General features: G+C 41.4%; 1 protein-coding gene across 1 annotated transcript in view; it reads right to left on the bottom strand.

Annotated features, from left to right (window-relative positions):
• The window catches only part of TTN (titin), a 380,526-nt gene that overhangs the window by 220,834 nt on the left and 133,073 nt on the right, over positions 1 to 26,619 (bottom strand). Inside the window, exons 93-107 of the mRNA XM_086956205.1 lie at positions 20,494 to 20,784; positions 16,342 to 16,629; positions 14,034 to 14,126; positions 13,642 to 13,924; positions 10,088 to 10,268; positions 9,856 to 9,945; positions 9,505 to 9,772; positions 8,941 to 9,201; positions 8,270 to 8,479; positions 8,101 to 8,178; positions 7,568 to 7,594; positions 6,875 to 6,925; positions 6,677 to 6,724; positions 5,658 to 5,729; positions 4,653 to 4,712 (exon numbers count right to left, since the gene is read on the bottom strand). Coding sequence (XP_086812331.1) covers positions 4,653 to 4,712; positions 5,658 to 5,729; positions 6,677 to 6,724; positions 6,875 to 6,925; positions 7,568 to 7,594; positions 8,101 to 8,178; positions 8,270 to 8,479; positions 8,941 to 9,201; positions 9,505 to 9,772; positions 9,856 to 9,945; positions 10,088 to 10,268; positions 13,642 to 13,924; positions 14,034 to 14,126; positions 16,342 to 16,629; positions 20,494 to 20,784 — 2,301 coding nt within the window. The remainder of the gene's footprint in view (positions 1 to 4,652; positions 4,713 to 5,657; positions 5,730 to 6,676; positions 6,725 to 6,874; positions 6,926 to 7,567; positions 7,595 to 8,100; positions 8,179 to 8,269; positions 8,480 to 8,940; positions 9,202 to 9,504; positions 9,773 to 9,855; positions 9,946 to 10,087; positions 10,269 to 13,641; positions 13,925 to 14,033; positions 14,127 to 16,341; positions 16,630 to 20,493; positions 20,785 to 26,619) is intronic.

The following is a 26,619-nucleotide window of genomic DNA, read 5'->3' on the forward strand; positions in this document are numbered from 1 at the left end:
GGCGATATCCTCACTACCGCCGAACACCTTCACTTCCAGATCTACACCGACCCCAAGATCACACTCAGAGGCACCCTAATCTACAGACCACCAGGACCCCGCTCACAATTCTGTGAAGACCTCTCTGACTTCATCAGTCCACATGCCCTCCCCTCCGAGAACTACATTCTACTGGGAGACCTCAACTTCCACCTGGAAAAGATAAACGACAGCAATACACCCACCCTTCTGAACAACCTGGCCAATCTCGGACTCAAACAACTTGTTGACACCCCCACCCACCTTGCCGGACACACGCTCGACCCCATCTTCACCTCCAGCAAGCACATCTCCTTCGATCACACCACAGATCTCCATTGGACGGACCACAGCTGCGTTCACTTCAACTACAAAAAGACCATGACCCACAACCAGCCACAACCAATTCCCCGAAGAAACTGGAACGAAATCACCACCGACCAGCTCCTCACATCGCTTCGCCAAATCATCGGACCCTAACCAAGCAGCCACCAACATCACACAATGGATCACCAACAGCGACGACCAACTTGCACCCCTGAAAAACCATCAAATCAAGCAAGGTAGCAAAAAAGCTCCCTGGTTCAATGACGACTTTAAGAAATCCAAGAAGCTCTATCGTACCCTTGAGAAAGCCTGGAGAAAAAACCCAACCACTGACAACCTGACCTCCTTCAAGAATGCCACCCGCAAACACCACCAACTCATTCGATCCACCAAGAAATCAGCATTTAAAGATCGACTAGACAACAACGCCCAAAACAGCAAGGAACTATTCAACATCATCAAAGAATTTACCAACCCCACCGCCGGCACCAACGACATCACTCCCTCTCAAGACCTCTGCGACTCCCTATCCTCATTCTTCCACAACAAAATCGCCGACATACATAACAGCTTCAAATACCAGCCCGAAGACCAGTCCACTTCACCCACCCCCGAACCAAAACCGCACTCTAACAACCTTTACGCCTGGAACCCAATCACCACCGAAGACACCATCCGCCTGATGAACTCCATACACTCAGGATCGCCAACCGACCCATGTCCCCACCACATTTTCAACAAAGCTGACTCGATCATCGCACCCCATCTCCGCGATGTCATCAACTGCTCCTTCAACTCCGCTACCTTCCCGGAAAGTTGGAAACATGCCGAACTCAGCGCCCTTCTGAAGAAACCCACAGCAGACCCCACTGAACTTAAGAACTACCGCCCCATCTCGCTCCTTCCATTCCCTGCCAAAGTCATTGAGAAAGCCGTCAACAGTCAGCTCGCCGCCTTCCTTGAATCCAACAAATCCCTCGACCCATCAAAGTCCGGCTTCCATGCCAAACACAGCACCGAAACCACCCTCATCGCAGCAACAGACGACATTCGCACCCTACTGGACAATGGAGAAACAGCCGCCCTCATCCTACTTGACCTCTCTGCAGCCTTCGACACAGTTTGTCACAGCACCCTCATTCAACGCCTCAGCAACGTTGGAATACAAGGAAAACCACTGGACTGGATCATCTCGTTCCTCGCCGGAAGAACCCAGAGAGTCCGTCTCCCCCCTTATAAATCAGAAGCCACCGATGTCATCTACGGCGTACCCCAAGGATCTTCACTCAGCCCCACCCTCTTCAACGTATATATGAGTCCCCTCGCATCCATTGCTTGCCAACACAACCTCAACATTATCTCCTACGCAGACGACAACCAGCTGATCCTATCCCTCACCAAAGACCCAGACACCGCCAAAACCAACCTCTACGAAGGGATGAAAGAAGTAGCCGAGTGGATGAAGAACAGCCGTTTAAAACTAAACTCGGACAAAACGGAAGTCCTCATCTTAGGCTCTTTCCCCTCTGCCTGGGACGACTCTTGGTGGCCACCGGCCCTGGGAACCGCACCCATACCTACAGATCACGCAAGCAACCTGGGCTTCATCCTGGACTCCTCCCTCTCGATGACCAGACAAGCCAACGCCGTCTCATCATCATGCTTCAACTCTTACGAATGCTCAAAAAAGTCTTCAGTTGGATCCCCACCGAAACAAGAAAGACGGTCATCCACGTACTGGTCACCAGCCGATTGGATTACGGAAACACCCTTTACGCCGGAACCACAGCCAAACTACAGAAAAAACTGCAACGCATTCAAAACGCCTCAGCCAGACTCATATTGGACATCCCTCGTCAAGCTCACATTTCCGGTCACCTGAAAGACCTCCACTGGCTCCCCGTCAACAAAAGAATAACGTTCCGTCTCCTCACCCACGCGCAGAAAGCCCTCTACGATCTAGGACCCGAATGCCTCAACTCTCAACTGTCCTTCTACACCCCCTCCCGCCAACTACAATCGTCCAATCAAGCCCTCGCCACAATTCCTCGCATTCATAGATCTTACATGGGGGGAAGATCCTTCTCCTACTTAGCGGCCAAGACCTGGAACTCTCTCCCCACCCACCTTCGCCTTACTCAGAACCACCCCTCCTTCAGAAAGCAACTTAAAACTTGGATATTCGATAAGTAAAAACACCCCCTTCCCCAAGCGCCTTGAGACCCTCTGGGTGAGTAGTGCGCTATATAAATTTATGAACTTGAACTTGAACTTTGAGGTTTAACACTGAAAAGACGTGGGATTGTTTCTTGAGGCGGGCAGTTGCCCATCGCAAACAATAATCCAATTTCTTACAGTGACATAAATGATATACCGTCATTAATCTCTCAATATACACCCTTTCTAATGCACCAAAAAGTCTTTAACTTTGTTCCAAAGAGCACATTGAAAATGCAACTCAAAATATGGTTGATATTGCCAAGTCATACCTGCTTCTATGCCTTATGACCTTTGAGTTTGCTTTATTACAGGGCTAGTCACATATTCTTCATAAACAATTATAGTTGCCTATAAAGGGCCTTAAATATGCAACCCAAGAGGCCATACACACTTGTCCCTATTGATTGATCATGGCGCCACTATTATTTAGGACAGCCTAAAAATTGGGTATTTATTATATGGTGGGTTGACCGCTATGGAGGAGAGGCAGTGTGCTAAACTCATTGCTGACCCAAAATATCTTCTATTGTACTTCCTCGCAGTGCTTTCTAAGAATCAATAAGCAAATATATTGTATACTATCTTCCTATAAATCCACGAGATTGCACTTGGAGATGTTTGCCCTTTCCTCTTCCTACTGGACTCCATTTCATTATGGCGCTAGTATATTACAGTCTCTTTGGCTCCCCTCAGATTTCCGCCCCAGTCATCATGAGGTTGTCTGTCTCTTTTATGTCTGTTTAGGATGTTTCCTTTCATGAGTATGGCTGGATCTTATCCCCATGATAGGTCCTCCCAAAGCATGCCTTACAGTAAAAATTCACAGCCTACACTTAAATAACAAAACAAGTATACTGATAATTTAATACAAAACACAAAACACTTTGAAGACTGTTACAGATATACAAGTTCACAAGAATCACAGAACACAAATTGGAACTTAGAGTTAAGAGAAAAGATTCATGCTTCCAAGTGAGTAATGAAATTAGAAGTTATTGCATGGCTTCTGTCCATTGAAAAATACTGCTAAAGGTTTTTATCTACTCCCTAAAAGAGATAGTTTTATTTTAAGGACACAGGCATTAGATGTCTCTATAAGTAAGGTTAAAGAGTCTTGGCACCCACGTGTAAACACATAATAAACACATACTTTATAAGTAATATAAGTCTATGCACTGTAGAAATGTTATGAATTTTGTTAATTGTGACCATTACAAAGGTGATCAAGATGAATATGCAGACAAACTGCATCAAACATGTGAAATGAAAATGGAATAAGTTAGGAAAAACTGTATTATGCCATTGCTCTGACTTTCCTTTGGCGAGCAGAGTATATTTAAAATTTTATAACAGTCAGCATTCAAATATCTTTCAGCTCACAATAAAGGTATTCATTTGTTTCATTGACACATTAAATGCCACAATTTCTGAAAACTCTGCAGTGGTAAATGTAGCTTTTTTTGTATACAAATTTTACATTTACCAGTAGGCAACTGTGCACTGTGACTGAAACATATCTGGGGTTAATGAAAAGGTAAGTCACACTCCACCATTTTCTCCCTGCAAATGTTTCTGAGGGCTAAGAGGGGGAGCTATGCATGCTGAAGAACTAGTATTAATAAGTAGCCTTTCCTTCCAACACACTATAAAACAGAGAAGTAGCTGTTAGTGCAGCAGTTGCAGTAGCACTGGGACAGGGGTGTGCAGGCCCTGCTGCATCCCAGTTCTAGCTGTTTGTACAATATGACTGTGGGGTAGAGGGGTCAATTTACCTTGCTTGCTTGTGCTAGGGTCTGCAACACCCTTGCTACACTACTGCTATGAAAAATATTCACTGTAAAGGCTAGCTGGTATTGATATTCTATGACATGTTCTTTAATGACCTGCAGAGGATTCATTTCAAACCCACCTCACATACTTGCCCTCTACTATACTCAGTGAACTGAGCACATAACTTCCTAATTAAATGCAACATTGACTCAGGACTAGTAGGCATTTTAATATGCATACCACAGAGCATAAAATTTAGCTCTACTTATTGGAAGGGGAGTCAAATGGTGCTTCATTTTCTACTTAATTATTATTACCTTTTTCTTGAGCTACACTCTCAGAGATGAGATCGGGAGCTGCACGTTTCCTTGCCATATCTGAAAGTACACAAACATTACAATACAGTTAACTATCAAAAACAATAATGAGTGTTCAAAATAGAGGTTTAAAACTATGGCTAACACCCTAATTCAACAAAGAACATTTCCCACATTATATAAAAAGACAAAGCTGAGCAAAATAAAAAAATTGCTTGCCGAAAGTAAATTCAAGAAGCATTTATTATTATGGTATTCCTAGTGGATGTGTACACACAACTCTTTTGAAAGACACTTTTATTCATAAGTGACAATTATACTTGACAGATACTACTGAGACAAAAACTAAGTCTGGATGCAAACCAAGATCTTGATTATTTCTGAACCCCATCATTCAGGAATCATGTCTCAGCACTTTGTAAGCTAGACTTTGAAAGCACATCACACACACACACACTATTTTCTGAAAACTTTTTCATTCAAAGCCCTGTGTTCTTTAGCAACTACTGTGTGGTAACGTGCGTGAAGGGGCAGGAATCGATTACGTTGCCTGTATACTTCTGTGTGGATGTGTCATCTTACTATGGACCTCACTCTTACATTACAAACACCTAAAACAGAAACAAGACTGTACAATTGTGCATGGTTTGTATCATTTTTAACTCTTTTAATGGGCAAAAGTATTGGTGCATGAGGTCAGCAAGCGTTTACGTTGCTACTAATTGCCCTGTAACATTGCAACACAATCAATTTAGAGTTAATCAGTCTGTTTCTGAGGCACTAGCATCTGCAGACTATGTCCATGTCAACATAAGTAGCAACGCAATGCTCACAAATTAAAAAAGATAGTGCCAAATTAGAATTGCACTTTTAATACAATATGATGAAATTGTGAAGAAGCCTAAGTGCATTGCTTTGCAATGGTTTCTAATGTTTGAGGAATTAACCTTCAGTAAAAGGCACACAATTGCAGACAACACAAGTGTGTGCATCTAAGTACAATACCTGTGACAGAGGGCACTTCTTCCTTAGGTGGAGGAACTCCCTTAGGGACTTTCTTAACAAGCGGTTTGGGCACTTTAAAGAGATTAATAAGAATGTGGTTACATGCAGTTCAAACAACTTTTTTTGAGGAAAGAGTTTAAGAAAGATTTTAAAAACGTTTCCACAAAAAAGACATTGAACAGCAAACATGACAAACACACAAATTATATGAAAATAGTGCCACAAAATAAAATAATCCACTGTGCATCTCATCAAGCACATAACAATCAATGTGAAAATGACAATGCAAATAAAAGAATGTGAGATTTCACTCTATATTATCTGCTACAGTGGAGTAAATGAGACTTTAGCGGTGAGATAGAAAGGAAGGGGCAAGGAATGGAAATGTTAGGAAATGACAGAAGACAATAAGTGTGGATTGCATCTACATTTGGGTCTTATTTTTCTTATGATTAAGAAGCAGGTTTAACAAATATCATATCATTAAACTACGCAAAACATATTTTGACTGGCATCAACTTCAAACAATATACTGTGGAAAATACTGATTGTTTTCCAAGACTGAACAATAGCTGATGAAAGTGAAATGAAACAGAAACAGTGACAGAAAAACTATATTTCTTCAAAATTATGTATTTCATTATTGCATGGCTGTTACTGAGAAACAAGTTAAAGGATTTACATGTTAACAATTTTAGCTGTATTCTAAAGGCAATGTTAGGGCATGTCATGAATACTAGGGCAAGAAATTCGAAGATGCTCATTTAGTTACTGGGTAACTGTCATGCTCCTTTTCAACACAGTGTATATGTTAAAATTAGTGATCAGCAAAGCTGGCTATGTTATAACTATCTGATCAGTTATCAGACACACATATTAGGTCTGTAAATGTGAAGGACCAAACAAAAGTGAGTTATATCACTATATTTGTTGCCACAAACTATTTGAGTATCTAGGAAAAAATATAAGGTCAAACACTTTGTATAAGATGTGTTCTACAATACAGCCAGTTCTGGTACCTTTCTTGGGCTTCTTCTCTTCTGGTACTGGTAATGGAGGAGCGAATTCTTAGAAATACAAATAATAGGTTTTCTGTCAAATCTACCCAAATGCAACTTTTTACTCTGTTAGGCTTTTGAATGAAGGGTGAAAGAACTGTGGTAATGTTTTTAACATTTGAAGCAGACACTTATTTAAAACATTCACATGTGTCTTACCTTCAATTAGGATCTCTTCAGGTGGATATGAAATCTTGGAGTCAGGAATATCTGGCAAATAATATAGTGAGCCTAATTAAACATGTGACAAACATTCTTGTATTCCAAATGCTGCAGTGCTTAAGCATAAACTCATATAACATTTATGAAGTCCTGCTATGCTGGGCCACATATTTGGGCTTTGGCTGTAACACCTACTCTCCCCTTAGCGTGTGCCCTGCTTGACAGTTGATATCATCAAACAGTCAAGTTAAGCTTGTATCTGTTCTTTATTTTGAGGGATATGGGGCTGCTTACGTTTTGTAGGGAAACATATTTCACTGATCCACTTTCGTTTTGGCAAACACCGCTTTTAACAATAGGAGCTTCCAAGTAGTGGATGTCTCTTACATGCTATACTGTCAGCATTGTGGTCTAAACAAAGTCATGATTTGTTATAAAATGGAAAGGCAAGACAGTAAATTTTGTCACCTATTGATTCTTTGGAATTGTCACTATTGCAAGGGGGCACATTGTTGCACTTTGGTAGGATGTAATAAAAAACTACTTATTGAATTCTTTGGTAAACTCTAACTTCCGGTCAAATTTGTACATTTTAAAGATCTCTACTCATGCTTAGGCTATCAACCATGCAACAGTATTCTTGACATAACTAAAGGTTATTTAGGTATCCATTTTCTTGATATTCCTTACCGGGTGGTCTTAATTCCAATTTGATTTCTGAAAGAAAGCAATGGGATTTATATTACTTTGTATTCATTCAAATATTATCTTCTTCAAGCATATCCTTTCTTTAGAGGCTGCATTTGCAGTCTGTACAGAAAGCATATAACACATAACAGTATATATTATTGTGTTCAAGTTATATATGAAACAATTATGTCCTTAAATGGTAATTATTCACTTTATTGGGTGTCATCATGCCATAACGTTAACCAAGACAATAGTTAAAGAGCAGTGTTACTGTGAATTCCACAGTATCTGACAACTATTGTGTTAGGTGTTGTCTGATAATCTGAAAGAGGATCTAGTACCCAGCACATGGTAGTAGGATGTTATTCAATTGTCCCGATAACTTTCAGAATAACTATACAGAATCATTTAAACATAATTTTGCTAATGTTGTGTTGAAGTCAGTTCCATATTTTTGTTTCCGTAAGGCAATTTGACACTTTAATTTTACTACATAGCATTAATTAGGGAAAACACAATTGGTATCCACTTACCTTTAGTCATCAAGTAGAGTTCGGCAGTGCTTGTTGCTTCACCCCTCGGTTCTAGACGAGCGATTACAGAATAAACTCCTGAGGCAATAAAGACAAGTCTATATGTGAGCAAAAGAAGGTAAGAGGGAAAAGAATAACCAAGTAATCAGATGCCATTCATCGAACAAACCTTCATCTTCTGCAGAAACACTGTGGATGGTCATATAATGACAACGGCCCTCGTTTCTGAAGCTGTACTTTTCACTTTCACGCAGTTCTGTTGTTCCTTTATACCATGTAACGATTGCATCATCAAAAGATACTTCACACTCGAAAGTGGCTGACTCATGTTCACTCACTACAATATTCTGTATGCTCTTAGTGAACTGTATTGGTTCCGCTGTTGGTAAAAAATAGACAAATAATGTTTTCAACAGATGTATTACTTTTTTTTATTTCAGATGACAATCTATTTCCTTCTTCTCTGATCCATATTGTACTATGTCACCCTTTGAGGATCTATGCATTAGTTCAGTTCACCATTATTTTTCCATATTATTTGTTGCCACCAAATTTCACCCTACACAGTCAGTTCTCACCTAAAATCCACACAAACATGCTGCTCTCCATCACTCTGTGCATTATTTTTCTGATGTTTTATTTTAAATTATAATAAGGTTGACAACGTTGACAACAATGCTCAATGCTATGCACTACTGAACTTAATATTATACAATCCCCAGATCTATAAATAATGAAGATGTGACAACACTGTACTGCAGTTTCTCTAGGACGAAGGCTGTACTTCTCATTAATAGAAAAAGATAACCTGTTGGTAATTAAAAAACTGGTTTTACAAACCTTCAATCATTAAATCTGCAGTGGTTTCCAGGCTCTCAAACTTGCAGGTGTATTGTCCTGCATCTTGAGTGTTGACATCCTTGATGATCAGCTTCTGTATTTTCTCATCCACCTCTGTTCTGTATCTACCACGTGGTGCAATTACCTTCCCATTCCTGTACCATTGGGATTGCACATTTGGCACAGAGAATTGACAGGTCAGAGTGCAGCTGTGTCCTTCTCTGATAACATTATCCTCAATGTGCCTTTCAACCATTGGTTCTGTTACAAAGTAATAACATACAGTTAATATTTTGAAGATGTTACTGTCTTTGTAAAGCTACTTGAGATAAAGATCAGCCTTTTCCACATGTCAACTGTTTTAATTTAAATGCTTTGTGCTACTCAGAATGTTTTTTAGTGTAAAAAAAGACTGCAACTACTAGGTAAATATTTTCCAAACCATTAATGTTAACAAGTCACAAACTTATTTAGCCAATGTTATATATTTTATTTGACCAGAATATAGTTAACAGATTTCTTTACAAAGTTATCCTCAAATACAAACTGGTTATGTTTACTCACCAATCACAGTTAGTTTAGCACTAGAGATATGAGGACCGCAGACAACTCTAAAATTTCCTTGATCTTGTGGCTGGCAGTTCTTGATTTTAAGAATGTGGCAGTCATTCTCAATGCTAATTTGATACTTGTCACTTGATTCCAATTTTTCTGTTCCTTTGTACCAGGAAAGCTTGATTTCTGGATAGTTGATCTTAATTTCACACTCAAAGACAGCCTCATTCTTTGTTAATACTGTCTGGTTTTCAATGTCCTTGATCAGAGTAATAGGCTGAAAAAAAAATCACATTAGTTCAAATGCAGTTCCTACAGTGGGCAAGAAACTATTGTGTCAACACACAGACATTAGCTTACATCTGCCTGGGTGAGCCTTTGCTGAATGAATTGGACCAATTCATCAAATTCTTGCTCCTCCGCCTGAGACCGTCCCACTGTTTCAATTTCCTAATTGGAACACAAAAGGTTACATTTTTTTGTTTACATACATAACGTTTTTCAAATTATCTACGGTTGACCATGTAAGTGGCCAAATTATTAGCATAATAACAAGTGTAAATATTTTTTTAAAGTGCAAATAAATAACTACCATTCTATGGCTTTCTTCTTCCCTGCTTGCTTTAAGCAGCTCAAAGGCTTGCAGGAGGCCACGGAAGTCTGTAATTCCATACATGCGAGCATATTTTTCATATTCCTTAGGATCAACATTTTTTAGAAGTTCCATGATATCAATGGGTTGCTCTTCTTCTTCCTTCTTCCTAGTTGGTGTCCTGTTGAAAGAATAAATCAGATTAAAAAGCTGAATTTTGAAAATGAATTTATTTAAATCACTATTAACTATAATGTTACAATATTCTTCTTACCATTTTTTTATTTGTGTGCAATTGCTTAGCTTATGAAAGCTAACGTAGGCTTGCCAATGATAATTGGCAGGCAATAAAGTGGAAGAAGATGCCAAAACTTCTCAGAGAAAGAATCAAAACCACAATTTGCTCATTAAAATTGGTGCTAGATGATAAATTGTTTTCAAAATTAAACGCAGTTTTTTCGCTCTGCTCCCATGCATCCAAAAAGTATGGATTCCCCTGTTGATGTATGACTTGAATAGTTTGCAGTTATTGAAAATTAATAATTAATAATCAATAACTTCAGGCCTTCTAAATTATTTTAAAGTCATCCTATCCTGGAGTGTCATTTGTAAACAAATTATCACCCTGAATTACATTTTGAGGCAATCACATACAAAAAAGACTGAAATATATTGTGCTCAAAGAAACATACTTAGGTAAACTATACCCAGTTACTCACAGTTCAGTTGTCGATATATCACATCTTTATAAATGCCCACCCAGTAGCAGATACCCCTGTATTTCTAATTTGATTATTTTTGTTTTGTAATTTTCCCATCTGAGCTTTCACCAGATCTGCAAATTATGGTAATCAACACCCACATCAAGTCCACTGCTTCATGGGGCACTGCTCTGTCATGTTACACTTGGGAGGCTACAATGTTAAAAATAATATAAATATGTTAAGGACAGGGTTAAGAGCAAATACATTAAAATTGGAGGATAGGAAAGTCTGCCTCATCCTGAGAATATATGATAACTCACAATGTAGTGATGGCGGTGTTGCGCCTGATGATATAGTGGTATTTGATATAAAGACAAACCATACCATAATCAATGGGCCAGTGCCTAATTTTCAAGTCCAATAATGTGTGGACTTTAGCTCATGCACTCCAACAAGCATATGCGGTCTCGAGGGACACACTAGGTGAACAAGCCAGAGAGGATTTCTCCTACAATGCTCGAGAACCTCCCAGCCCCTCCAGGACCATGAGGCCCATTGTTGCTTTCTCACAAAGATACTACGTTAGTAAATCATATGTATTAACCGTGCATGCTTATGAGTTGCAGCACAATTCCATTTTTTCCTTCATTTAGGTCACTTAAGGAGTGGTAGACACAGGGCTGGACACTGTGCCTGTTCTGAAGAAGAGCATGTTGACGTCCACTAGGGACACCAGGCTCTTTGCAACCCAGCCCCCTAGAGACTCACCCCATTTTTAATATATCAACTAGGAGCAAGAATAAAAGTTATTACCCTCACCAGTTAGATATTTTTAACTCACTTCACTCCATACACACCACTGCACCACACATAGTTCCGCACAAATAGTGCTCCTACGTATCTCCGCACGTTGTAGCATGCCTCAACCCTCAGCGGGTTGAGATGGCCCCTATGATGAAGCATATCACCGTGGGGAAACCCTGGTGAGTGAGGGGACTCAAGAAAGGACATTTTTCCTTTCTTAGCTAGATTTTTTCGCCTATAACTGAGCGATTTTCTCCTGCTAGTTTCTTTATCTGAGATCTCAGTTTTTGTTGGACTACATGTGACATAGGAGGGTGGACCTAGCATATCCCTCTACCTCCCCCCGTTTTTTATCTTGTAAAACAATGTAAATACATTATTAAATTGTTGGAAATTACCATCTTTTGTGTGGCTTATTCACAGATTTTAGCTTGATTGCTTTTGCTGGCTGTGGTACACTGTGCATCTTACTGCTGCTAACCAGAGGTAAAGTTGCTGTGCTCCTCCTTTCAAAATGATGAAATTCGCTTACCCTCATTGCCATATTGAACTTACCTAATAGTCCCTAGTATATGGTACCTAAAGTGTACCCAAGGCCTGTAAGTTAAATGTCACTAGTGAGCTGTAGCACCCCTTGTGCCACCGACTGCAGTGACAAAACAAACATTACTGTAGGCCTGCCATGTATAGCCTGACTGTGCAGGTATTATCATCAAATACAACCTGTCAAAATACCCTCTTTTGAATGGCCTAACCCCTCTTTTTAAATGTTATAAATCACTCCTGAGTAGGCCTCAAAGCCATACAGCATGGTGCAAGGTATTTAAAGGTAGGACATTTAAACGTTAACTGTTAAGCATTTTCTTACGGTGAAAGGGGACAAAGTGCTATTTTCATTGTAGTAGGGTGAGCTGTTCCATAGAAAAGCATTAGGATACAATATTAAATGTAATATCTCTGTCCACGAAAAACAGCTACAGAGTTTATTCTTGGACTTTATGAAATACTTAATACAAGCCCCATCACAGGTAAAGCCCAATTTCTAATCAATGTTTTAGAACAGGTTATTTTAGAAAGTGGCTAGATACCTGCCAAAATCCAAAGGAATACCCTTTGCATGAGCATTAAGTTATCACACAGGAGCTGAATAGCCCCCTCTGATGAGCTGTGAACTTGTTCCCAGTGCTGGGACAAAGGCCTCAGGTGTGGGGAGGTGTTCTGGTTCACTGGCAGGCTGACCATTTGAGCTGTGCCCAGGAACTTAATTAAATTTGAAGAGGCTGGCCCTGTCACAGGCAGATGTAGCTAACACCTGAGCCTGCCACCTTCCTTTGTCCTCTCAGCGTGTCAAAATAGTGAAAATGAAATCTGGGAGAGGGTCTGACCCCAATACCAGTTTTGAATGAGTACAGAGGAGGGGATACACATTTTCCTAGCCACATCTTTACAGTGGAGATTATTTACAGGGTAAGAAAGGTCTTGCCATGTTGGTTTTGGGCAGAAAGGGACACTGTGGGAATGCTTGCAGTAAGGCACAAAGGAAGTGCTGCAAACGTGGGCAGGGTTACCCTTGTAAGCTTTTATCTCATTGGTTAGGGAAGGGCCAAGAGTCACCCCCTCTGAATTGCACCAGGCATAAATCTGACACCCACAATACCCTCTTAAGAACTATTTATTGACCTGCGGAAAGGCAGAAGACTGCACCTGCTGCCTGTGACATGAAAAGAACCCTAAAGACTGGACCTGTGCTCCATCTTGTACCTAGGACAAAGAAGTGAACTCAAAGGCTGACCTCCTGTTCGTACTACAGGGACACAACAAGCGCCAATAGGCCCTTTTCCTGCATTTCCAACTGATCAGCTCCAACTACACTGGCACTGGACACTACTACTGGCCTCTGCTGGGTTCATGTTACTAGCTGACCTTCACTAACGCAGTTCATCCTTACGAAACCACGATGGTGTTGAAGTGCATAACAACCTATCAACAGGTAACTAGATCAACTTGTAAATGTACATCCTGTAATTTCTTCAATTTTATACTTACTTCTTTAGTTTAGCTCGAAGGTCTCCCTCTATTGTCTCCTGCTTTCTTTCCTCAACCTGCAAGCTTGTGCTGCATTCAATTTCACCGTGCTTGTTGACAGCTATGCATCTGTACTGGCCAGAATCAGTTTTGGTTACATCTTTAATTTCTAGTTTGGCTTCTTCTCCCTTCTGCTGTACAAGAATGCGGCCTCCTTGGTTCAGTTGTCTCCATTTTCCTTTTACCCATTTAACATTGGGGATTGGGTCACCACCAACCTTGGCTATGAATGTGGCTGTACTCTCTGGCAAAAAGCAAAAATATCGAATTAGTCTATCTTATTTTCTCATGAATTAAAGTTATATACAAGCATTTGTGTCCTTAAGATGATCCCAAGATCATAAAATGCTTACTTTCTGTTACTTTAATGCTGCCAGGTTCTGATTTAAAGAAGAGTTTTCCATCAATGGGTGCTTTTTTCACCACTGGAACAACAGCTGGTTTTTCTGTAAAGAAGAAAACAATTATGTGATAACATGGTTTAGTCACCTTTACAAATGTGAAGACAAATAACGGTTTGATCATGGACAGGGAATAGTAAGTACCTAATTATACTTTGAATTAATGTTTGCTTAACCTATGAATGCACCCATTTACATATATAATTACACATTGTTAAGTAAAGCATAACATACCACCATCAACTTGTGTTTTTAATTGATTACAATTTATTGTAAAAGATTATCTATCTATTTGTCTCTATCTATCTATCTATCTATCTATCTATCTATCTATCTATCTATCTATCTATCTATCTATCTATCTATCTACCTACCTACCTATCTATCTATTTATCTATCTATCTATCACTCAGATAGATAGACAGATTGATAGATAGATAGATAATCTAGATAGATAGATAAAGATAGATAGATAGATAGATAGATAGATAGATAGATAGATAGATAGATAGATAGATAGATAGATAGATGTAAGTCACTCATTTTAGTACACAATAAATAAAGAGCTATACTGTGAGCAGTGCTTAATTTGTGCCGGTGCTTCCCAGTGCTCTGCACCAGCACTTATTTCACTGGGCCAGGTCTATATGATTTTTTTTCTTCCGGCAGATCGATGTTTCGGTAATTATTAAAATACATTTCTGCTCTTCTTCTGTGGCTGCTGCCTGGTATGCCGCCCAGCGACGGCCCGTGGAGGGAGTTACGGTGGGGCAGGAGGGCGGGGAGGGGGAGGGGCAGGGTGGAGGTTGCTAAAAACCGGCATATGGATAATTGCAGGTAAGTAAACAATTTAATTAATAAAACGAATTTCGTAGTGCGCCTTGCATCGCAAAATGCAATGCAGTGCGAGCTACGAAATTCGTTTTATTAATTAAATTGTTTACTTACCTGCAATTATCCATATGCCGGTTTTTAGCAACCTCCACCCTGCCCCTCCCCCTCCCCGCCCTCCTGCCCCACCGTAACTCCCTCCACGGGCCGTCGCTGCATATAAGTTCATTAATATGCATACACTTGTGAGCCCTAGCATCCTTGGATCAATTGTCTACCACTATGGAGCAGGTCAGGCCTTAAGCACTAGTATGCTACAGTTGGCAAGATTTAATTTGCCACAATTATCAAAAAAGTCAGTAAGCTAGAGGCATATTCTTTGTAAAGGAAAAAACGAACAACAAGCTTAAAGTGTGTGGACAATAAAATGGATTGAAGAAAACGCAGCATTTCAAGCACTAAATGTTTTGAGTTTATGATCTGAAAAGGTAGAGTAAAGCTGCCAATCCTACAATACGGGAAATAATGAGAACGGTGTTATTCTCTGTGTGCAGTGCTCTTCAGTTGCAGTTTAGCTGAGGAAACAGAAGTGGGTATTCTGATGGTTACATTGGTGGGCAGGAAAGCATCAAGGTGCGCACTGACAATGTGTATTCTTAGAGGAAGCAACCTTCTTGCCTTTGGTAATTCCTTAATTTGAGTTGATGGTTTTCGGTGCTCAGCACAGTTTCTTTTCATGAGCATCAGTTAAAGACATTTATGCATGAGGAGATGAAGTGATTTGCCCAGAAAGAGGATGTTGAGTCGACCTAAGACTCGAACCCCCGCTGCCAAGTCGGCAGCTCTGGCCATTACACCACATACATGCCCCACTTTCGTGGTTGTTCAGTTTTAGAGAGCGCTAACATGAGAAAGAGGCTGGTGCAAGCTTCCCACTGGCTAGAGTCCCGGCACTTATATTTTTACAAATTAACCACTGACTGTGAGGCAAACCCAGTACTGTTTGTGTTATTTAGTATATGGAGGCTAGCTAATGTTTCTGCCATGTTGGCCTTGCTCACAGCTGTAAAATTGTTAAATTCCTCAGTTCAAAACATATGTTTATTTGAAGGAGTGGAACCAACTTGTACCAGATGAACCATTTTTAGTGTAGATTTTGTTTTAAATTCCATATGGGAGTTTCCCATAATTAATATGCAGCAAAGGTTTGTGGCGAATGCTATGAGTCCAATATAGAATTGCAATAACTGGATAAAGGATAGCTTATCACAACAGGTATCTAATCAGTTAGAATTGTGTTACATACAGACTTGTTCTTTTAAAGAATTATGATTCATTTTATCATTTGGAATGTATTTTATCATTTCAGTAAGTGGTCAAAACAGATATCAGAATATTTCCAAAACAGCATCTCATGTCACAAACTTACCTTTGATGGAAACTTTCGCTTTGGAAGTATCGCTTCCTGCAACATTAGTAGCTTTGCACAAGTAATCGCCAGATTCAGTTTTAGCAACAGCTTTCAGTTCCATACTGGCTGTTCCCTTGATAAAGCTCAGCTTGCATTTATCTGATGATTTTATTTCCTTTCCAGCTTTAAGCCATTGGACTTTGATTGGCTGTGATCCCTGGACATGACAAGTCAGTAGCAAGGTCTCTCCTTCGGTTACCGTCATTGGTTCTAGAGGCTGATCAAACACTGGAGGTGTTTTGGGCTCTGGAATGGAAATGCATTCTTCTTTAAGTAACAAGTTATTGGGTGCTTTGTCTAACAGTAGAAATAGTCTAACATTGGTTGTCACAGTGGTCGCTTTCTAAATATGAATATTCTGAAAATGTAATGGATAACTTGATGTAGCTAGATGCCTTTTTTAATCATGCGGTTGTTTATTATTTAAAACTGAACAATGTACTTTATGTTGATCCATCAAAAGGTGGTTTGGAACAATAAAGGATTTAAATGGTAAAGCTAGAGAGTGAGTGAGTGACTGGGTGAATGAGTGAGTGAGTGAGTGAGTGAGTGAGTGAGTGAGTGAGTGAGTGAGTGAGTGATTGGATGGGTGTATGAGTTGAAAGGTGCATGCCAACAGTATATTTCTTCATGTCTGCAGAAGAGTCATCAATTTTTCTGTGGCCACACCCATTTTATTGACTGCTGGTGGTTACCTCCTCTGAAAGTGCCCTGGGCTCTGCTAACCAACTGCTTTTCTACTAGTTATAAGTCTCTCTAAGGTCTTCCCGAGGAGCCCCAAGGGTAGGCTGCATTGATATGAAAAGCACGTACAATAAAAGGGCTGTTTTATAAGCCCTGGTAATGAAAAACAGCCAAAGTCGTTTTTCCCAATTGTAGTGCAGTTAGCCCCAGAGGCTTACATCGGGAAGGCTTTATTAAACTTATTAAAGTCTATCTTTGCATTGGAGGTAGTTAGCAACATCATCCGAAGTATTAAATCAGTGGTCACATTAAATCCAAGAACTTGCCAAGGTTAGTTCTAATGTAATGATTACAAGAAAGTAGTTTTATAACTTTCTATCCTGAAGTTACCCCAAATAGCCCTGTAGCACCCTCTTCTGATTGGAAAGCCTTTGACAGCCTTAGTCAAGCTACTCTCTGAGTAGGTGTGAAGAGGCATGGGACAACAAAACAGCCATTTGGTTGGAGGAGATTTACTTCCTGGAGAAGCCAGGGAGAGGAAGGGGGCTGGGGAGATGAGCTAGACTTCAAAGACAGGAGAACTGATGTCATAGGGCCTAGGCGACCCCCCACTACCTTGATTACCGCCACATGGGAGCCCCCCAATTAGATTATGAAAGGGGTTGGAAGGGGGATGTATTCAGCTGTTAGCCACACCTTTGGTTTGGAGTTAGTTACACAGACACACACATCAAGGAGAGATTTTCTCTATATTGATTTTTGTGAAATTCCAGCACCAAGTACATTTTGAGTCTAAAATGCAGGAAGTGGTAACAGCAGGTGGAGGTAACCTTACCTCTATTAATTGGATTGTCCCCTCTCTTGCTATTCCAGAATGAAGGATAAATATGGGAAACATCAGAAGAAGAAGGACTGCCCTGATGGACCCCTAGACTGCACCACGGAAGGTTTGTATTCAAAAAGACTACACCTGCTGCACTATCAAGGCCCAAGAAAAGAAAGGGCTGCGCCTCATTCAAAGGAAAAAAAGTAGACACCCTGATCAGCAACAGGTACATCAAAGCTGGGAGAAGTCACCTGCAAAACCAAAGAGATGATCACCCCAGTTGATCAGTTACAACTGGATTTTTCCTGGGCCATACAGGTGCATTGTGAGAAATTGAGTCCAGGCCCACAAGAGGCTATCCAGAGTGTATGAACGCTTGAACTGAGCTAGTGGATATTCATTTTCCCTAAAGAAATCAAGAAACTTTTCAATTTAAAAGCTCAAAAACTTTCAGCAAAAATGTGCAGAAAAGCTCCAGGAGGGGGCCGGCTCGACGTCAAGTCAAACCACCGTTGTCGACCCAGTGTAACTATTTCCAGAGGCTCAGCGAGGCATCACGCTGCAGCAGGCTGCCACTGTTGAATTGAACTTTGGATTCAAGAAGCCCAAGTTCCCGCAGATGAGCCAGTTGATCAGAGAAAAGCCCCAAGAAAAAGACAAAGGGACTCATTACGTGTTTAGTGGTCTTCAGCTGGGACCAACACTGCTGCGGTTCCAGAAAGACCGCCAAACCCATGGCGCACCCACCCACCCAATTACGAGTTTATTCCAGGGTGGGCGGGTGGTGCTCACTGCAATAGTGTGTTAGGGTCATAGGAGAGCTGATCAATCATACCACCTCTGTGAAAGAGCCTGCAGCTCGTTCCTGCAGAGTGTGGCATACACTGTGTCGTGCACGCCACTGTGCAGGAACAAAGGTGCAAATCCAGGTGTGCCCCCCTGCACACACCCCCATGGCCAGATTGACTGGGGACCCAGTTAGGGCCCCCTTACCTACATTTCTGCCACCGTTTCCAATGGAGGTGTCCCAGCCATGTAATAGGCGATGAAAATGTAGGAAGTAATATGCTCGGCGGTGCCGGCATCAGCACCAACAGCATATTCAGGCATATTGAAGACCTCCACCACTGTGGGATCCTTGATCCCGGCGAAGGCGGTAGTCTTGTGATGGTCAGATCGCCTCTGGGAGTACGGCGGTCCCAGGACCGCCATACTCATAATAAGGACCTGAGTCCGAAAGTAAACGTTTGACCAGGACCTAGCCCTCATACTATCCAACCCAAGCTTCCACGTTACTGGCCTAAACATTGACTTTGTCCCGGTCCAGAGTAACCAAATAGTGGCGAGTAGCGCTTTAAGGTTTTTGGCGCTGGAATGCAACATTTTTGATGTCATCTTTAAAAATTCATATCTCCAGTTCCCTATATTAGATTTTTGTTGTTATGATATTGTGGTGAAAATACAAATATTGTCTATTTGTATTAATTTGTGGTGGATTTTTATAGTGTTGTGTCTTTTACCTATTATATTTTTGGGTGATATTAAATGCTTCACGCTTACCTGTCTCTTAAGTTAAGCCTGACTGCTCATTTGCCAAGCTACCAAGGGTTGGGGAGCAAGGATTCATTTATTGCGACTTGACTGCACCTATTAGTGATTGTTGTATTATCTCTGAAGGTGAATACACCCACCTACTAATTACCCACTTTCCTACGTAGTTGTTCATCCATATCACATTATATTCTTTTGTATCCATTACATATTAGTTTGACATTATTGTTATGTAACACTTCTTGATGTGGTGGATTAAGGAGGAAGTGAATACAGAGATGTATTTGGTGATCTTGCTGGTTTGATCACTAATACATTCTTGTAAGATTATAGGAATAATGTTGCAATATGTTTGGACATCCCATTCATGCAATGGAGTTGCTCTCATACGTTCAAATAGAATCTCTAAGTAGATTGACTTGGCATACAGAAATAATAAGAACATTTGGTACATCTTTTGTGACAACACTTGCCTTTGCTGTGTTTAGTAAATGGCTGTGAAAATAGTAAAGATTCTACTTTTTCAATTTGATCAAAGGAGTTTGGGGTGAAGAGTTATTATGTCTGTCAACCTGCCTAATTTTGTAAAGCTCCACTTGGATCTTCAGATTATATTTAATTTATATGTTCTAAATGTATACAGTCAAACTGTTTTTTGCAAAATGTTTCAAACAGATGGAGAACACACTCAGTATCAGTAACTAGTGAACACTGATAAAATGCTATTTGAATAAAACTTACTATGCAGAATCACATCTGTTATCTGTTTCGCCTCTTAGTATAAGAAATAGTTCTGCAAAAGTTCTAATTTATATAGTCTTTAGGTCCGTTTCATTGGCCTTTGAGGTAAACAACTAGATAGATTTTTGGGGTGATCAGAATTGTTTCTTGATTCATAATATTTGTAAGGCTGCTTATGGGGTCACACATGAATGCTCAAGAATTACAATTAGCAGTGATAGCATGTTTAATCACTGGTTACTAGCTCTAGGTGTGTTTGAGGCAAATAGAGGAAGAATATCTACAGGCAAAACATAATACAGCTGTACCTTTAATCACAATGGAAGATGTGCAGAGGACACTTCCGGCTTCATTTGACACTTTGCATGTGTATAACCCAGCGTCTGACTGGCTTGCTTGCTTGATGCGCAGAAACACAACATTGTTTTTGAAGGATACTTCATGGTTAGGAGTTTCTTCAACCTCTAAGTTGTTTTTGAACCAAGATACAGCTAACGGCTGAGATCCTGCCACACGCCCCTCAAGTGTAAACATGCTTCCTTCAGTTTCTTCAACTGCTTCAGACAGCTTCTTAGTAAAAGTTGGTGGTACTTTTCGTTCTGCAAAAGAGTGTTCAATACAAGTGATTTTGTCATTCATTGTCATCAACATACATGGTTTTTCAGGGTATTCCTAAGCATGCAAATAAGCATTTGATCTTCTTTTGCGTTAAGGTATACAAAAGTAAAAGGTATTGATTACTGGTTTACACATTTTAGCAATCTATGGTTAGAATCATCACAACTGGGAAAACCCTCACACTTTTCCTAAATAAATTATATTAACATGAGGATCTCCAAATTTACATGGGTCAGGACGAATAATCAGCAATGCTATCATAAAGGCCCTGTATGCTGTCAAAGTCATCAATCTAATTTGTGCATGGATTTATAGGAGGATTTAATGTGATGGGCAGTATTACAGAGGATTTATGTGTGCACTGCAGATCATCAGTCGTAAGGCAAGATAATCTGCAACCTTCTGTTCGTTTCTTAATCCAAAGCTTCACAACAGGTATTTGTATATGAAAAGAAATTATAAATGTGAGGGAATATAATTAATTCTTGGGCTAATAATTTAACAGCTCTTCATTATGACTGACGCATTGAAGAGGTTTTTGAGTACAGACCATAAGAAACAGCCCCTGCAACCACTACCTTTTCGATGACACATCTATCAAGACCTTCCTTAGCATATTGAATCCTGTCATCATAACCATTAAACCATGTATGTACATATGTTTGTGCAAAGGTGTAAATGTTCAGCTTACTATCTTATAGTCTGACATTTCATGTTTCACTTTTTGTCTGTTTTTTCTGAATTTCTTCTAAATTCTGTGCATTATTGTGTAAGTTGATTACCATTAAGACTTTGGCCATCCTAAACTGTCATATCTTTGCACCATCGGTGAAGTGGTTGGCATAATATGGGCACTTGTCCAGGGGAAGAGTGAAAAGCAGGGCAAAACTAAACAGTACAAAACTAAAAATATGTATACTTTACTGACAAAAATAAAGGTTACAGTGACGTTCTATTTAGGTATGGCAATAATATGTTATTTTACATTTTTTTTAAACTTAAAAAATTTACTGAAAAAAATCAAAGGTTAAAGTGATGTTCTGGTTAGGTGAAAATATCAGTTTAAACATAACATTTTAAACTTTAATAAAAAACACTTTCAGCAGTGATAGGTAATTCAAGAAGCTATAACTGTGCGGCTTGGGATTTGCCAGGCCCTGCACCCAGCCCCCATCTATTTGCAACCAGCCACCCCTCCATCCGAACAGACACCACCGGCCTCCCTCTTTTTTTAAAAATTGTTGTAGTCCCAGAAAGCAAAGGGACTGCGCTGATTCCCATATGTTTCCAACAGGATTGTGGCACCCCCAAAAAAACTTTTTTTAAATATGATCCCAGTGCTGAGTCCTGTAATGGCTGCCACAACATTTCTCTTCATGTTGTAGGGAGCCAATCAGAGCGTGAGCTCCTATAGGAGTCAAGGGAGCCACTCTTGTGGTAGGGAGGCGGCTGACATGAAATAGGTTGCCTTAGCCAACCAGATTGCCCTATTATTTGAAGTTGCGTGTTCGTAGAACTCCTGCGAGACTCCCGGGTACCCAACCATCCAGATATACTTACATTTTAAACTTTCATTTCTGAAAAACTACAGACCAGATTTACAACAAATCACTGCTTTCTACCAAATTTGGAGTGCTCCGCTCAAGTATTGGGCAATAGCACTTTTCAAAAACCCCTATGGAAATTACATAGGGAAATTGTGTTTTGGGACTCCCTCCTTTTTTCTCAGCCCATGCTTAACAGATCATCCTGAAACCTTTTTATGGGAATTTTTTGTGAAGATTCGTCAAATGGCAAACCAAAAAATCTATTCTCTATAATAACTAGTCCTAACTATAACTACACTACTGTACCAGAGGTAGGACAGTTATATATAAATATATATATATATATATATATACATATATGTGTATGCATATATATATATATATATATTTATGCATACACTCTGCACACATTCCACACAGCGAGGCCCATCTGTGGGCTTGAAAAATTACCAACTGAACATTAGCGTGACGTGAGGCACTACAAGTCCCATTAGTCCCATCTAGGGCGTGCATCTAAGCAAGAAGCGGTGTTGTGCCTCAAGCGCTCCTTCATAACTGCCAAAGCCTCTGAAGAGAAGTGGGGACACTTCGAAACGCGTCAGGCATCCAGGGCAGTTTGAACCGTTAAAGGATATCGTTGTGCTGGAGGCGTGCTTACCATTCAAGGCTCCTTGTGTGCAGCTGAGGTCCGGGTGCTCCTTTGTACGTTGGGTACCTCGGAGCTGGAATATTTACGCGCCGGCCCATGCCGTGGAAGGAGCACCACCCTGAACGAACCGGGGGCCATGCGGTCTTGACTACGGGCCGAGAACATGGGACAGCAGTGTATGGATTCTGCATGCATTCCACACAGCGAGGCCCATCTGTGGGCTTGAAAAGTTACCAACTGAACATTAGCGCGACGTGAGGCACTACAAGTCCCATAAGTCCCATCTAGGGCGTGCATCTAAGCAAGAAGCGGTGTGGTGCCTCAAGCGCTCCTTCATAACTGCCAAAGCCTCTGAAGAGAAGTGGGGACACTTCGAAACGCGTCAGGCATCCAGGGCAGTTTGAACAGTTAAAGGATATCGTTGTGCTGGAGGCGTGCTTACCATTCAAGGCTCCTTGTGTGCAGCTGAGGTCCGGGTGCTCCTTTGTACGTTGGGTACCTCGGAGCTGGAATATTTACGCGGCGGCCCATGCCGCGGAAGGAGCACCACCCTGAAAGAACCGGGGGCCATGTGGTCTTGACTACGGGCCGAGAACATGGGACAGCAGCGTATTGATTCTGCACGCATTCCACACAGCGAGGCCCATCTGTGGGCTTGAAAAGTTACCAACTGAACATTAGCGCGGCGTGAGGCACTACAAGTCCCATAAGTCCCATCTAGGGCGTGCATCTAAGCAAGAAGCGGTGTGGTGCCTCAAGCGCTCCTTCATAACTGCCAAAGCCTCTGAAGAGAAGTGGGGACACTTCGAAACGCGTCAGGCATCCAGGGCAGTTTGAACAGTTAAAGGATATCGTTGTGCTTGAGGCGTGCTTACCATTCAAGGCTCCTTTTGTGCAGCTGAGGTAGGGTGCTCCTTTGTACGTTGGGTACCTCGGAGCTGGAATATTTACGCGGCGGCCCATGCCGCGGAAGGAGCACCACCCTGAAAGAACCGGGGGCCATGTGGTCTTGACTACGGGCCGAGAACATGGGACAGCAGCGTATTGATTCTGCACGCATTCCACACAGCGAGGACCATCTGTGGGCTTGAAAAGTTACCAACTGAACATTAGCGCGGCGTGAGGCACTACAAGTCCCATAAGTCCAATCTAGGGCGTGCATCTAAGCAAGAAGCGGTGTGGTGCCTCAAGCGCTCCTTCATAACTGCCAAAGCCTCTGAAGATAAGTGGGGACACTTCGAAACGCGCCAGGCATCCAGGGCAGTTTGAACAGTTAAAGGATATCATTGTGCTGGAGGCGTGCTTACCGTTCAAGGCTCCTTGTGTGCAGCTGAGGTCCGGGTGCTCCTTTGTATGTTGGGTACCTCGGAGCTGGAATATTTACGCGGCGGCCCATGCCGCGGAAGGAGCACCACCCTGAAAGAACCGGGGGCCTTGCGGTCTTGACTACGGGCCGAGAACATGGGACAGCAGCTTATGGATTCTGCACGCATTCCACACAGCGAGGCCCATCTGTGGGCTTGAAAACTTACCAACTGAACATTAGCGCGACGTGAGGCACTACAAGTCCCATAAGTCCCATCTAGGGCGTGCATCTAAGCAAGAAGTGGTGTGGTGCCTCAAGCGCTCCTTCATAACTGCCAAAGCCTCTGAAGAGAAGTGGGGACACTTCGAAACGCGTCAGGCATCCAGGGCAGTTTGAACAGTTAAAGGATATCGTTGTGCTGGAGGCGTGCTTACCGTTCAAGGCTCCTTGTGTGCAGCTGAGGTCCGGGTGCTCCTTTGTACGTTGGGTACCTCGGAGCTGGAATATTTACGAGGCGGCCCATGCCACGGAAGGAGCACCACCCTGAAAGAACCGGGGGCCATGTGGTCTTGACTACGGGCCGAGAACATGGGACAGCAGCGTATGGATTCTGCACGCATTCCACACAGCGAGGCCCATCTGTGGGCTTGAAAAGTTACCAACTGAACATTAGCATGACGTGAGGCACTACAAGTCCCATAAGTCCCATCTAGGGCATGCATCTAAGCAAGAAGCAGTGTGGTGCCCCAAGCGCTCCTTCATAACTGCCAAAGCCTCTGAAGAGAAGTGGGGACACTTCGAAACGCGCCAGGCATCCAGGGCAGTTTGAACAGTTAAAGGATATAGTTGTGCTGGAGGCGTGCTTACCATTCAAGGCTCCTTGTGTGCAGCTGAGGTCCGGGTGCTCCTTTGTACGTTGGGTACCTCGGAGCTGGAATATTTACGCGGCGACCCATGCCGCGGAAGGAGCACCACCCTGAAAGAACCGGGGGCCATGCGGTCTTGACTACGGGCCGAGAACATGGGACAGCAGCGTATGGATTCTGCACGCATTCCACACAGCGAGGCCCATCTGTGGGCTTGAAAAGTTACCAACTGAACATTAGCGCGACGTGAGGCATTACAAGTCCCATAAGTCCCATCTAGGGCATGCATCTAAGCAAGAAGCGGTGTGGTGCCTCAAGCGCTCCTTCATAACTGCCAAAGCCTCTGAAGAGAAGTGGGGACACTTCGAAACGCGTCAGGCATCCAGGGCAGTTTGAACAGTTAAAGGATATCGTTGTGCTGGAGGCGTGCTTACCATTCAAGGCTTCTTGTGTGCAGCTGAGGTCCGGGTGCTCCTTTGTACGTTGGGTACCTCGGAGCTGGAATATATATATATATATATATATATATATATATATATATATATATATATATACATATATATATATATATATATATATATATTTGTACTCTTCTTCACATTTACACAAATCCCATCACCATGCTATCTAAATATTGTTTCTCCTATCATATCGCTAATATTTCTGTGAGCTGCAGTTTACCACTGTGGTAAAACATAACATTACATGCTTTCATCACAAAGCATTCTGAGATTTACAGTGTTCAGCTGTAGTGGCCATCCATAATGGTGATGATTCATTATTATGATTTTCATAATAGTGATGATTCTACCACATGATATACTCTTGGTGCTAAGCATTCTAGGATTTGTCATGCTAAGTTGATATGTCCATTCATCTTATAGAATGAATTGTAGCAAAAATCATGTATTTATTTTCACCCATTGCTACACTCTAGTGGTTTATTTTCATACTACTTTCTCCTTGTTGTATGCCTATAACCCACCTTCCTGCCTCCCCAATTGATATCAAATGCCAGTGCTTTTACCATCATGCCCATTAGAGGCCTCCAGTTCATTCATGTAATGAGATTGACACTACTATTTTTTCCGCATTTATATTCCACCATAAATCCAATAAATTGCATATGTTAAACTGTTAAACATGCTAAACATGATTTTCCCCCAAAACACAGCTGAAATGAACACATTCTTCTCATGAGCAAATCCTCTCTACAGTTCATTACAAACTGTTCCATTTTCATAAATGTGCATGCAGTTCCTTGTCCTGGTGAAGTCCATATGGTGTCTCTGTCTTGTATTTTATTATTATGTATATGGAATCCAATTGTCTTAGAGCTTTTATTCTGCCTCACTGGCATTTGGTGGGAGAAACACTATTTAGATAGCATGGTGATGGGATTGGTGGAAATGTGAGCAAGACTACTGTCAAAACACGTCAATTTTTGG

This window comes from Lissotriton vulgaris, chromosome 2_1 (assembly GCF_964263255.1).
Source record: "Lissotriton vulgaris chromosome 2_1, aLisVul1.2, whole genome shotgun sequence".
NCBI lineage: Eukaryota > Metazoa > Chordata > Amphibia > Caudata > Salamandridae > Lissotriton > Lissotriton vulgaris.